General features: G+C 37.5%; 1 protein-coding gene across 1 annotated transcript in view; it reads right to left on the reverse strand.

Annotated features, from left to right (window-relative positions):
- RFTN1 (raftlin, lipid raft linker 1) overlaps window positions 1-15,592 on the reverse strand; it is a 95,477-nt gene that overhangs the window by 24,260 nt on the left and 55,625 nt on the right. Inside the window, exons 5-6 of the mRNA XM_058807336.1 lie at window positions 7,027-7,450; window positions 2,588-2,791 (exon numbers count right to left, since the gene is read on the reverse strand). Coding sequence (XP_058663319.1) covers window positions 2,588-2,791; window positions 7,027-7,450 — 628 coding nt within the window. The remainder of the gene's footprint in view (window positions 1-2,587; window positions 2,792-7,026; window positions 7,451-15,592) is intronic.

Genomic DNA, 15,592 nt, shown 5'->3' on the forward strand with positions numbered 1-15,592 from the left:
GACTCTTCCTGCCTTCTCACAGCGCTGACTGGAGACTGGCTGTTACAGGAAAGAAGACGACCCACCTGTTACTTCCTTTCCATTTGGTATTAATCTGTACCTTGCTGCTACAGACTCCATTCTCACTACAAGAGGGCAAGGGTGAATTCCTACGGTCACTCTAGATCACTAGGCAGGATCAGTTTACACCTGGGACTACAGGCAGAATTATCAATTACATGAGCTGCAGGAAAAACGCCAGCAAGTAACTGAGGTGCAAATTTAAATAAAAAACTATTATCTGCCAACATGAGAACAGTCAAGGACCAAGCAGGCTACTGTTTCCAACTTACCAGCAAAATCTGAATACATTTAATATATGGTGTAACTCTGCATGGCTTATTTATTGTGATCAGCAATTGTGCTATATTTCTGTTTATAATTATATGGTACAACAAGCAAAAAGAAACAATTGTTACCCATGAACTTTAAAACTCCTTTAAAGACTAATTATTAAACTGTTAGCAGAAGGAAGAAACAGATTTATGACTACTGACAATCTGGAAATCTTCACTTCATTGGGTATTCCAAGGACAAGGGGGAAAAGAAGAAGATAATAACCCTGCTTTTAAGTCTAATAAGCAAAATAATGAATTCATACTTTAAGCCAAAAAGAAAATCAGCCCCCAGAACAAAGAAATGTGATATAGCCAATTAAAGAAACTCTTCTGATACTACCTTAATTTGGAAGAGGATTAATCAGTGAATAAGACTAGATATGAAGAGCTGGACAGGCTGCCACAGAAGTCTAGAAAAAAGTGAGGAGCTGAGAAGCCCTCAGACCCCTACTTCTCCTCTTGTGCCTGCCCTGTGTTGTTTGATACTGACTGGCATATGAGCGACAAAGCTGTTCCATTTCTCTGCAGTATAGAAAAAACTTAGGATTTAAATGATAAAACATTTAACTGCAATTAATAGCAACTTAGAAAAATGTTCTTATAACAGCATAATACCCTTTCAGAAACCTTGTTTCAGCTTTTTGATTTCAAAACTTGTTCCTCCTGTAACCCTAAAATGCTAATAAAAATGTTTATTAATTGTTCTTCTTCAATCACTAATCTAACTTAATCCTGAATCTGTCCACTTTTACATAATTTGTTGTCCTGACTGCATTGAAACTTTATTGCCAGTACTCAAGCCTACTATATCTATGTCCACAGGCAGTTATCCAGCCCTCCTCACTCTGGTATCCAAGTACATGAACCTCCCACAGGGCTCTGCTATGTAAATGAACTCTAAAAGTTTAAATAACGGAAAATGCTGTGTTTAAAACATTTTAGAGTGAACTGACAAGGAGATTTTATTAAAAAAACCCACTGAGTCTGATAACTGAGCCTGATAGAGCCAATTAGCTTTGCCTCTGTGCAATTTATATACATAAAGTAAATGACCATTTGTTTTTAAGCGAGTTAACTAGCAATTACAAGGCTTTCCAGGAAGCTGTGTGAAAGCATTCCACCAGCTGAACTTTAGACCTTCCCTTTTTTTGCTACTTGATTGTAAAATGAAAAATTAGGATTGCCTGTTAATTTCCTGATTGACTTTTACCAGAACTGAGTCATATTCCTGTTTTTTATCCTGGGTTCTGGAATTCAGACCAACAGTAAGAAGATGCTCTGGAAGCAGCTCCCCTATAATTGTGATGTACAAATCAACTAATCTTAGTAGGAATGTGCAATCTCTGGGTTACCACAGTCCTTTTGAAAAATGCAAAACTAACCAAAATTAGGCGAATGATTCAGCCATAAGCACTTTAACCATGAAGTATAACAGTCACATAATTTTCCAATAAAATTAATCCAGCTGTAACATCATCATTTTTATGTCCAAGTACTTCCCTTGAATTGCTCTCATGGCTTCTTGGTTATGAATCTATGCACTCAAGTTTTTCTCTGTACAACAGGCTTGCCTTCAAAGCCATGATGGCCACGAGTGTGGTACAGACTGGCAACAGTACTAAGCTGGACCCCCTGCCACTCTTCCACAACATGCAAAAATCTAGGATTTTTAATCTTCTTAAATTAAAACAGACCTTTATCCATCACTCACAGGTAAGATGAAAAAACACACAAGACAATTTTGTAATACAGTGTGCCATCCAGGCAGAAAGGGTCTCTGTGAGAACAGGAATTAACTGATTTCTTGTTGGCCAGATAACACTCAAGTGGCTGTACCGGCCTGCAATCAGAGCCACATGCAGTGTCTGGCTGGACAGCAAAGTCACCCTTCTATTTAGGTCATCTGTTTTGCAATCTTATTAGTTTAATTCTTTCTACTTGGTACTGTTTACTAACTCTGTATATTTCTGCAATTACAAAATCATGTCTAGTATGTTTATAAAAATACAATACATAATCTGTTTTCCTTATTCAAATACCAAAATATTTTCTGTACTTTCATTCCATTTCACAAAAAGGTTGATCTAATACAAATCTACCCCAAGTCTATATTAAAGCAGCTCCCAAATAACTTCTCTTCAAAGATAATGACCTCCATTAGAGGAGAAAGGAAAATAATCACAGCATAATGCTTTCTGTAATTTCCATACCATTTACCATTCCAAGGCTGAAGATGGCGTTGACCAGTGAGCCTCCTTTCCTGAAGTGATCTGTCATGTGCTCCAGCCAGTTTGCTTCCAAGCTGTTGACAGTCTGCCCATTCCTGGAGATCCTCATAGGGATAGTCACTGTGTAATACTGGCTGCATTTTTGTGGAGTTTGGGGCTTGTTGAAGAGAGCAAAGATCTCTGCTTCTACCAAAGAGTAAAAAAATGGAATCATGCAACAACCATATAATAAAATTTCACCCAAAACAATGCAGAACCCACTGTTTGCTGTTGCCTAATCACATTATGCAACAGCAAACAATTCTTTGAGATGTGGTTATCTCCTCAACACACTTCTGCAGTCCAACACAGCAGGACTTTCTCAAGACCCAATACAGTATTTTGCTTGCTTTTACAGTATTTCTTACTCACAATGGATTCACTGTTGATAGTAAAACATTTAAAGACAGTAATACCTAATACTGATGCAACATTCCTCCATGGGAATCATCAGTTCAAACATGGAATCTTACTGCAAATTTAGAAGGAACTGCATTCTGTAGATCACAGCCATTAAAGTATTAAATAACTCAGTTTTGATAACACAAAAGCATGGAAAAAGCCAATGGCAGTCTCATCTCAAGAAAATGCAATGAATCATTCATGTAGAGACTCTGGTAGCTGCTTTGTTGATTTACTCTGGATCTGAGTCAAGGTGAGACATTACCACAACAGCAAATGAATTTTAAAAATGGAATTGTGAAGGGTCTTAAAAATTAGCACATCTTCTAGACTCTTTTCCATGTCTCCTCCAGTATATTTTAGGAGCAGTTTTTTACAGGAAAAAAGTCATTGCTGGCAGCAAAGCTGAGCTTTCACAGTCCTAAACTGCAATCAACTTTAAAAGCAGATATCCTTCTCAGAAGGGTGTAACCATAATTAAAATAACCAACAAAAAATTTTGGACATTATTTTACTTATTAATGGACATGGAAATAAATGGTAGAATTTTTACTGACTTCCAAATGCCAAACATTCTCTCCAAATATATTAATATGAAAGGTAAAGGCATTACATGAAATCCCTTCATTCAATAAGCTCCTCTTGTTTCCAAGCTATTAGGTTCTAACCTCAAGCAAAAGTAAAGAAAGTGATGTCAAGAGAAATGTTAAGATTGCTCTCTAACAAACATCACTGAGCAAGAAGCAGTGTGTAAATTGAAAAAGATATCAGAAGGGAGATGCTCAAAAACAGGCTGGTAGCACTGGAAGAGAAGAGCTGGAAGCTCATAACCAACATGAAAAGAGACCTAATGATCTCAGACATTAACTATATTTTAAATAGAATAGAAAGGAACAAACATTAATGTGAATCCTCTTGCTGTTCACCACTTGTTTAGAAAGAATGAAATTATGATAGTCCTACCTCAGAAAAGCACACACAGAATGCTTCTCTCATCATTTTGATTCTGACCCCCAGAAGAGTCTTTTGTTGGAAAATGAGATCTTTCTGGTGCATACTGAGACACTGATATGAGAAACTGGACATGACCCAGCAATGTGTGCTCACAGCCCTGAAATCCAACCCTACCCTGGGCTGCATCCAGAGCAGAGTGGCCAGCAGGGCCAGGGAGGGGATTCTGCCCCTCTGCTCTGCTCTGCTCTGCTCTGGTGAGACCCCACCTGGAGCACTCATCCAGCCCTGGGCTCCCAGCACAGGAAGAACATTTGCAATGGGTCCAGAGGAGGCCATGAAGAAGATTAGAGGAATGAGGCACCTTTCCTATGAGGAAAGGCTGAGAATATTTGGGCTGTTCAGTCTGGAAAGATCTCAGGGCAACATTCCAAGACCTGAAGGGAGCCTACAAAAGAGCTGAAGAGAGACTTTGTACCAGGCACGTAGTGATAGGACACGGGGTGATGGCTACAGACTGAAAGAAGGCAGGGTTAAATTAGATATTAGGGAGAAATTCTTCATGGTAAGGGTGGTGAGGCCTTGGAACAGATTGCTCAGGGAAGTTATGACTGCCCCACCCCTGGACAACCTGGTCTAGGGTATTGTCTAACCCAAATCACTACTGACAACAGTTTTCACCAGTGACCCCAAATCCTCAAGCATGGCCAAAGACACTCTTCAGTTTGGTTCTAAGTAACACAACACTTTTGGACACACTATTGGAATATCTGTGCCTTGTTATCAGGCAAATATTATTCAACATTGTTTTGAAAATCCTTTTAAAAACGGGGGAAGCAAATGAGCACTACAAAACATTCAGGAATCAAGTGAAGAAGCATAAAAGTAACACTTGAACAGTATAAAACCTAAAATAAAGAACATATTTAAGATCCCACAAATAGTAAGAAATTTTTTTTTCCTGAAGTTTTTTGTAGGGGAGAAGCAATTCAAAAGTGGTAACTTCCCATGGAATACGTAGGGAAAAAAAAAAATCACCTGATGCTTTCAATCTTCACACTCCCAAGGAAGGATGGAGAACTGGTGCCAAAAAACTGAAATACATTTTCCATGGGAGGAAAAGGGAGTGCTGTAATAACAAAAATTCATTCAGGAGTAATAAAGAAATCAGCAGTGTTGTACAGGATTTGGAAAAATTCTACTTTAGATGAGCTATCACATAAAACTGCCTTCTCAGACCTTCAGTCTTGGAAAGTATTTGCATAACAGCAATAAAAAAAATGCATGAAAAATAAAGCTAGAAAGCAGTCAAAGAAAGACAACTGAGGAAGCTAAAATACATTTTTGACATAAACCCTCTTTTCTGGCAAAACAGCAGCAATCTTGGGGTGTTACAGACAAAAGTTGGGAAGACTGGAGGTGATCAGCTTCACATTATGCAGAAATATTAAGAACATGATTACTTGTAGCAAAAGAATTTCAGTGTTCAATGAGGAGGAATAGCACCAAAGAGATGATTAAACTTGCTAAGTTAACTCTCTCAAAGATAGCATATAAAAAAGAGAACTGATCTGCCTAGACTTGCAGATAACTAATTTTTAACTATAAAACTAAGAGAGGTTTTATGTGTAAAATAAAGTGTTGGGACAACCCACCTCTAAGGCTGTAGAAGAGAAGAGATTGCTCAAACAACAGCTAAGCTTTGACCCTATCTGGGTGCCCCCTTGCCCAACAAAAACTGAAGAAATTATGTTGGAAGTTACTAGAGTGTGATCCAAACTGGATCCAAAAGCTAACTACAACAAACTGCAACGGAAACTAGACAATAATCCAAGGAGTACAATGCAAAGTCATTCTGGTCCTACACAGGCAATTCCCAAAGGGGTAGGATTGTTTGACTGAATCTATGAAAAGTCCAGAGAATAGGGATAAATAAAAGTCAAGGACAGACCCAGCTTTAGAAATTCCACTTACATCCCCCTTGCATAGATTTGTAGCCTGTAAAGAAATTAAGGAAAGCAGTAAGAGAAATGAGTGTAAACATGGTTTTCTTGGATTTAAACAAACATAGAAAAGTATTTTGAGGCTTAAATTGGAAATGGAGCAAGAATATTTTTCCTTTCAGTTTTCTAAATTGCTCTGGTCTACATCCAATTTTGAACTACAGTTCCTGCAACATAAGTAACCTTTGAGCAACACCTTAAGGAGTGTATTTTAGATATCAGCTGAGACTTGTGGTCTTTGATGGCATAAAATAATATTTAAAAAGTGGAAATCCCACCTGAGGAAAAACTTGTGAAGGAAATGAAAGAAATAAAACTAGTATATGGGTAAAATAAAATAGAATTTTAAAAAAGGGTAACTGGAAGCCAAATTATGATGAGCCTCATTACAAAAATTTTATTATGAATTAGTGAAGATGAGTCATTAACAAAAATAACTGTTGTTTTCCAGTTATTACAATTCTGACTCAAGCACTGACCCCCACACTGAATGTAGGATACTAGGAGACTTCAGAGGCCAGATCACATGTATTCATGCTGCTCCTGAGGTGGTTTAATTCCAGCTATCTGTTCACCTGCTACAAAGGGACTAACTGTGATGTCTTTGTGAATTATTCCTTCTATGGCTGCAAAAGCTTGTCAGGCAGATTAACAGGGCTTTTTATTCAAACACACAAAAAGGAGACAAAGATCAAGAGCTCTCAGGGTATGGCAACAAATACAAAAATGAACCAATTCAGCTGAACAGAAGACAAAAATAAGTCTTCACAATCAGGCATACATATGGGCCACAACAAAGCTGCACCTGCCTATATCACCTCTTCCTTTGCCATCTGACTCCCACTCAGTTGTTATGAACTGAGTAACCATGCTGAAATCAGGTTAAGTGGCTCATTTGGGGCATCTTTTCTTCACTACCTCAGTGGCAATGTCCCCCCTGCATCCCCACCCCCCAAAGGAGCTGGGAACGTAATTGAGGCAATTTTAACTTGGCTTTTATGTACAAGAGGTCACTGCAGTACTTACTGCCAGTAAGTGGTTTTAAACATCGTGCTGGTGTTTCATTCTCTGCAAGTCCATTCGTCTTGTCTGCTGCTTCTCTCACACTCAGGTTCTCATGCTGAGACTGCTCTTCACTTCCCTTCACAGATTTGGAATTCAGCTCTTCAGTAGCCTGTCCTTCACCTCTGCAGCCCTCTCTGGATGTGGCACACTGGTCAGCACTTTGCTCACTCTGAGTTGGAGTACTGCATCCATCAGTGCTGTCTATTTTCTCGCCATCCGGTGAAGCATGATCGTCGGGGTAATTTGAAACATTTTTATTATCTCTTGATTGCACAGAGTTGTTACTGGCAGGTGTCAGGGAGGCGCTGACAAGGCAGTTCTTTTGGGAATGGTACTGAGGTATAATTCCAACAAATTTCAAGCCTTGACTTGCAGCATCTTGAATCTACAAGTTGAAGAAGATTAGATTTTTAACCGTCAAGCTGTCTTAGCTAAATAGAAACACAGAAAATAACACCCTTTAAGGCAACCAGCATGTCATTTTGCTACTTTTGTCCACTACCACTAGAAATTGTCATGTTGCATTTACATAAAAAGGTACATTTTAAAGAAGCAGGATGAAAAGTTGCTCAAACCATCTGATATAATGTGAAGGGAGGGGGGAAGAAAAAAGAGAAAATACCCACATATTTCTTCACAAGAGACAAATCTAATTTATAATAAAATACTAGAAGTGGTATTTCTTACAAAAATATTTTTGTATTGATCATAAGAAATCAGAGAAATTATTATATCTTCTGCTGTATTAGGTGTGTGATTATGACATTTATGCAAGGAAAAGCTTATTAATTCTATAACAACAGTTGTTGTTTGTCCTATTTTGGATTGAGACACAAATGGCAAACTTTCACATAACGAGCGCATAAAAGCAAAGCTATTTTAATACAGCACTTTGGGGAAGATGCAGAACTCAGAATAGAAAAAGGCATTGTGACATGAGCTAAGAAGAAAAAAAAGGAAAATAAAAGGCTCTATCATTAATCCTTTAAACTTCAGGTAAAGAGGGGAAATTAAGGAATCAGATCACAAAAGATCCTAAGGAAAAAAAGCATTGGACTAGTAGTAAGGACAATCAGCTAAAGGCAGCATTAGCTAACAAAGGTTTGAGATGAAGCAGAAATAGAAATCTCTTTCAGGCAGATTCTGCACTATGGAGTCATCAGCCTCACACTCCTCAAACCCAGGAGAAGTGTGAGTGCGAGACAGATTTCTGTGAAAACATATGAGTGTCTACTGCTTCATTTATCAAAATCATTCACCAAAATGAAAAGGCTTCCATTTAATGTATACTCTTCACATAATGTAAAGTCTAAATACACATCAATCTTTCAGAAATAAATGCCTCGAGAATGGAGAAATAATTTCGTCTGCATAACACAATTCCAAAGAGGTAAAGTGTCTAAATTTTTTGCCTATGCTCAAGTTAGCATGAACTGAGGAAAAACAGTTCAGTGGGACTTTTTTCAGTAGCAAGTGAAAAGGAAGAAATTTGTATCTTTTTCAAATTTAAGAGGAAGCTCAGTTCTGCATCTTTTTTTTTTTTTTTTAATGAATCATTTATTTCCTGGTAACATGTTGCTGCTCTGAACACACAAACCTGCAGAGGATGCCTAATCAACAAGAACTTCCTCTTTCAAACCAATATTACATTTTCCATGTTAAATTAACTCCTCATTTCATGATCACAGGAATTTAAACAGAGGCCTCCAGGAAACAAGGCAATGGTCTTCACAGGTGTTTAGCCTGGGAAACATGGGATGCTGACTTAAGTAAAGCTCATTTCTAAACAGGACAATAAAAATACCATGAGCAGTATCCTGGCCAAAAGGGTATCTGTCTACAAAGAAAGTTAGCTTTTACTTTGCTCAGGAAGGTTTAACTGAGTATCAGTGACAGATGCATCTATAATGTGCTCAATGGTCCAGACTCTCCATTGTAACTTGATTAATACTTTTTTATATAGTTAGTGATAGAGTTACACATTCATTTAATCTCTTATCACTCATGTACAGACACAACACTACATTTGTTTAGTAGGTTGCAGGGCAGCTAATTATAGAAATCTAACTAGTATGCAACTGTTAGAGAGTTTGAGGACAGTACATATGTGGTAATATTACTGCTCCTGGTCAAAAGTCTGCTTGTCAATCTACATCAGACTCCCACGCTGTGATAGGGAGGAGAAGGAACAGCTTTCACAGATACTGTAGCAATGTTTTTACAGCTTACTCAAAAAAATTTTTATTGTTCAAAGGAGTACCTGAAGCTGAGGTGTTTCTTTTGAGGCTCTTGTTCTCAAAATATAAACATGAGAAACTGAAAACCAAATTGCAGTCTTACCTGTATTGGTCAAACAGCTTTACAGGGAAGTTGGAAAAAAGATTTTGTATCTTCAAGGCCCTTTCCCAACAAAGTTACTACTGTAATTAATTACTGTTAATACTGTAATACTGTACAATACAGAACACAAAATCTTATTTAAATATATCTTTCAAAATTTCCCAATGACATATGGCAGAACCAAGCATCTCATTATTCTCAAGAAAGCAAATGTAGCAGGAAATGCTACATCAAAAGTGTGATGCAAACTGCAGAACAGGAAAGTGATGTATCAGCAGACACAGCCTCTCCTTTCAACTCCTCACAAAACCATGAAGAAGCTAGCTTTCATCAGAAAGTGTAAAGGCTGAACACATTCAAACTACACAGGCAATTTGTTTTTCAAAATCCTGCTGAGAGCTTAAATATTAAGAAATTTTAGTTGCCTTCACATCCAAACTGAATCATGCCATCCAATAGAATCACATTTTTTGTTTCCTGTATTTCAAAGATTGAATATATGAACTTAAAAAAAAAAAAAAAAGAAAAGAAAAAAGAAAAACTATCCAACTGACCAAAGAAACAAACAAAAGAGCCCCACAAAACCAAATCCACACCTCAGTAACTGGAGAGGCTGTGCCCAGGAGATACACTGGACAGAAGGATTGTTTCTGTAAGCCACCTGCAGGTGTTGGGCCCCCTTGCAGCATCCTGTGCTGGAGCACACAGACAGTTATGTCTGTCACAGCCTTCGGGGAAAACATCTCAGCAGATGCAGCGCTGGGAATCAGAAAGAAGGCAAAGAATGGGAGAAAGAAGGGGTAAAGCTGAATGGGATGATCGTGATGGTAGTTGGACAGGGTCACCCAAGACATATTCCAGATCAGATAAATAACTTAATTACTTGTCTTTATGTGCTAGTGTAGAGCACTAACAAAGGTCTGCATTACGCTGTATTGTATGACTAAATGAAAGGAAAAAACATAAAAACAACTACATCTCTACCACTTTTCAGATCAAAAATCTAGATTTAAAATGCCCTTATGCTAGGAAATCAACACTAACGTCAACTATTTTATGACAATTTTTATACCTCGAATATACTATATACTTGCCCTTTACATCCTGGGAAATTTTGAAAAGGGAAATTCCAACAAATTTTTTAAAAAAATAATTCTTTGCTTCTTTCCCCAGATGGGAACAGAAACATTTTCATTGCCTCATAAAGCGCTGCTTGGATGATATTAACCACAAACACAAGACCAGATCTCCATCACAAAGGACGTTATTGTTCAACCACAGAAGCAGAACTTAACTCATTTATTTCAATCTGGATAAACCCCCAAGAGGGTACATCCAAATTCATTTGCAACTGGCTTGCAACAAATTGGATTTATGGCCCTTTAAAAATAGAATCTGCTTAAAGAAGGGGTGAAATTTCATGTGTACAGAGGGCCAAGGCAGTTTAACAATTTAATGTCATCCCTATAATTTGCTTGATTAGAAACCTGGCATTTTCCCCAAGGGGAAAAAAATGACAGATTTAGCCTTCGCTGTCTGAGAAATAAATATCAAATTTCCCACGAACTTTAGAAGGAATAGGAACAAGCACCGTGTCCAACCCTGATGTCACTACCTTAATTGAATTTTAGCTGGGGCACTTGTGTTAACATTCTTAACATTTGGGAACTGTTATTGTTTATTTCAGAAGTGCCTGACCGCTATTTTTATACTGCATTTGGAAGAAAAGGAGCCATCAGCAGCACAAAGCAGTGTCACTAAACATTATGTTGATGTAGCAATTTATGTCCCATCTTTTTAAATATTTCTGGTTCTCTTGAAGGTTCCCTACCCTAATTAGAAAATGGATGACAGTCTAAATTAAAGATCTGTAAAACTACACCTGGCAACAACATGGCTGAATGATAAAATCCTCTTTTTTGGAAAGTACCTGTTTTACTCTGTAGCTCTCAGAGTCATGTGAGAACCCACGTTCAAAAGCTATTTTGAACAGTCACATACAGGTTCTCTTTTCAAATCTATTCTGAGTAAAAACACTTGTCAATTCCATTGTACAGCCCATAAAATGCTTCTGTGTTTCTTGCTCCATTGTCAGCTCCATAATAATCTCCTATTGACAGTGAGCATGATGGTACTCTTATAAATATGGAAACTCAAGGATATAGATCCCATGCTGAACAGAATCATACACTTTTGTCAGCTTCAGCAATTGCTTACAAGGAGATGCTGATAACATCCCTGTGGGACAGCACACAGAAAATCAAACACTTCCAGCAAGCTCAGGGTAGTATTCCACCAAAATCAATAAAAATGTGAAACAACACACAGCAATTTAATAATGAGGATCTCTCCCAGACAAGAATTTCAAACAAATTATTTAGTAAGTGTTAGGAATTTCCTTTAACTCTTTAAGGGAAAATATCCAGGAGCTGGATATTTTTGAGATGTGTTCAGAGAAAAAGCAGTTTTACTAATGTCATCAAGGCATTTGAGTTTACAGCAGTCCAAAATGGTCTCAAGGCTTACACTTTCTGAAGACCTGGAAAAAAACACGTTCAAGACTTAGGCATTGAACATTTCATTAGTAGGTTTGCTAGATGGTTTATTATATAACAAGGTACTGAAAGAATTTCATAGAAACCCAGAAACAATTTATGAAGAACACACATCAAAAATGCTATTAGAGAAAGGTCATTTTCCAGGAGCGAGGAACTGATTTTCTGATGGTCAGATTCATTTAGTTAGCTCTGCTGTGAACTTTGGGAAAGACTGCTACTTAATCCTACTGATGGCCAAACATATGGCCTTGGAAACAATAGCTGGTTAATTTTGCTCAGAGCTGTCTATTTAAACCAAGTGTGAACTGTCTTAGTCAGTAAAAGAAAGGTCTTGTCTGTTTAGTTGTTGTTTTTAAAAGAACAATGTTAAAGGCATTAGGTGTCATAATATGCACCCGAAACCAGATCAGTTCATTTCTCTACCTTCTGCTTAGGACTCAAGCAAATCTTCTTTGGAAACAGACAGCAGCAGAGATCTTCATGCAAAAAACCACGATCTTGTGGTTTGAGGACAATGCTATGTACTGCATGCCAGGAGATGGAACTGGGAAAGTATGCTCAAGACTACAGCCTTCCAAATCTGTCCTTCTTCATTAATATTCAGTAAAATATGTTTCATCCTAAACACTGCACATCCCCCTTCCAGTTTGCTCATTTATGGAAACAGATGTTTAAAATTAAGACAGGCTTTTAGTCTGCCCCTTACATTTTCCATAGGTCTCACATGCTCCTGCCTTAGAAGACAGGAACAGCCATCAAGAGTTTACTGCTTATTTTAAAACCAACTAAGCTTAGCTAAGGCTTTAAAGGAGGATTTAGCTCTTTCTATATGACTCAGAACTTTTGAAACTTTGGTGCTTTTGTATCTCTAGTAACACATTACAAAAAAAAAAAATTCTGCTAATCAAATAGCAAAGTATCAACTGCTCATAGTTTTTCTACCCTATTACTCAGGACTGCTTCACTGCTTGCACATTTCCAAACCATGCAACCTTTCTGACTAGAATGCTCCTTTGTTTAAGCCTGTACTTCCCATGCATTTTTAACCTTTTCCAGTTTAGACGTTCACCAAATTTTGGTTTTGAGATAGATAGTTCACATTCATATACATAGAAGCAAATATAAATGTAGCTTTTCGAGAGTGAAATCCCAGTCTACATTCAAGTTTTCGAATTATCAAGTATTTTCACGGTCAATTACATCAAAATAGGCCATGAGGGCTAAAACACTGGAGGGATGCCTTGGAAAATGCTGCCATAATCCCAAACCATTGATCTGCCATTTTAAGATCTCACTGCAATTGTGGCAGAGGCACAAGACCTAGAACAAGACAGAGAACAAGGCACTGGACAAGAAAGCAAGCTTTGCAGTTTTACAACATGTTCCTTGGTAGCAGCCTCTGCAGAAGGGAACGGAAGGCCACAAACAGCACAGGGAGAAGAAATGTACTGAAGCGAGGAGCTACTGCAACTTACTGCTGTGCTGAAAGAAACAGAAGGTGGGATCTTAAGGCAGTGCTGCAGGAGATACTAAATTACAGCAAGCTACACATCTCCTGCTACTTGAGGCAAGAAAGGGGTGAGATTAACAACTGATAATTGTATAACTGATAACTGGCTCACATTGTATTCACTCCTGAGAACAATGCAGAACAGCATTGAACAATATAACCACGCCACACATGCAGTGCAGCACGGTGCGAGTACACTTGCTCCTTTCAACATATTTCATTAGATGACAGGTCTTGAAACCACTCTCATCCTCTGTGGTCCTGGATGTGTTGATTCTTCTCAATCCCCACTTTTAGCACCTGTTCCTTCACTGAAGGCAAAGAGTGAACATTGCTGGCCACACGCTACAAAGATTCAGTGAGTGTGGTATTTGTCCAAAAGCCACATAATATATCTGCATACTCCCACATTTCCTCTAACTCTGAAAAAAAACCTTGAAATTATTCACATAATTTGTGAATAATTTGTATTGGGAACAACTGCTAGAGAGCAGCCAGCTATGCTCATTCAAACTAAATATTTGATATTCACTTTAAAAATAAGTCTGTAGAAATTCCGTCCCAATCTCTTGCTGTAGAGACCTGGCATTTTCCAAATGCAGACCATGTTCTGTGCAGCAATCTTTAGTGAGTAACTCCTACACTAACTAGTGAACATAAGCAAGAGGAAAATATAGATTTAGAGAGGTGTGTAGTTGATTGTTGTAGCTAAAAACCATTTTAGTAACTGTCGATAATGTGATTCAATATGAGTGATTTTAGTCCATCTCTGTTCTAGGCAGTGAAAACAAACCAAAAAAAAGGTTCAGCAGTATTTTAAAAAGTAGGAATTCAGTCTCAAACTTACAGGCTTTACATTTACTTTGCAGGGAATACTACTTTTATTTTTATATCAACTGAAGAGTGTTTCTTTAAAATCACATTGTTTCATCAAGCCATCTGTTACTCGTAGCCAAAATTACAATTTGAACAATTTGCTGGTAATTTATTTTAGCACAGTATAAAACATTATCATATTATTGTTATTTTAAAAGTTATTTTTTCCCACCAGACAGAAGTAGGATCATTAAAAATATCAACTACATACTTTATAATCTATTTTTATCTTGGGCAAGGGGATGACTTGAAAGCTGATGGGGGCAAAGGATTATAAAAGCACTACCAGGCTCCTGGGAGAGTCCTGAAAATAGTTTTGCAATGTCCATGGAAGATATATATCAACACCACTCTTCCAGGGCTTAGTCAAAAGAACACAAGTTGAAAGAAGCTTAAGCAGGAACAGATGTTTCCCTTCACACCAGGCTGTTTAAAATAGAGTATATGCTATTTTTTACCATCTCTTGTTATATATACACTAAGAAAATGTTAACAAAATGCACTTTAATAAATATTATCACAGCAGATTACAAACAGCTGAACTATTGATGTTGAGTTTCAAGTTCCACTTCATGACCATATCTACAGTTAAAATCCAAATACTTTAAAAAAATAGGGGCTCTGTTTGCACTGAAAACATGCAGAAAACAAAGCAGTCAGCTAAGTGCTCAGAAATGGTTTTCATTACAATGCACTACAGAAATAATATTGTATTGTTCTCTTGCAAATACCCTGGAGAGTGAAGGTTTTGTGGTGGGATTTTTTGGGTTTGTTTTAAGGACAGAAATTATTTTAGATGAGATTGTAATCACATCTAGGTAAATAATCCGAGGTAAAAAACAAGACTCTAGAAGGGCCATTTTTTAGCCCCAAAGATAAATCTGAACTGCTTATTTATTTGAAGAACAAACCTCTGAGCAGTATTAAGCACTTAATTTTTTCCCATTTTCTCTTTTACTGCCACCTGCTCTGACTGTACACCCTGCAGGAAACTTCTGAACAGACCAGCTAAAACGTGTAAAATAAAGAATAATGCTTAGGATTACAACAACCATTTAAGGTCCCCTGGTACCAACAAAGCAAACACAGACTTCACAGAAGAGAGCCCTGTAAGACTTCAGCATCTGAGTCAAGAAATCCACAAACACACCAGTGTTCCTAAGAACCCATGAGCTGCATCTCTTTGTTCTTTCCAAAAAATAAATCTAAATTTAAAGATTAAGACAAGAAGAATAAGTAATGA

The sequence above is a fragment of the Ammospiza caudacuta genome, chromosome 1, assembly GCF_027887145.1.
Source record: "Ammospiza caudacuta isolate bAmmCau1 chromosome 1, bAmmCau1.pri, whole genome shotgun sequence".
In the NCBI taxonomy this organism is placed as follows: Eukaryota; Metazoa; Chordata; class Aves; order Passeriformes; family Passerellidae; genus Ammospiza; species Ammospiza caudacuta.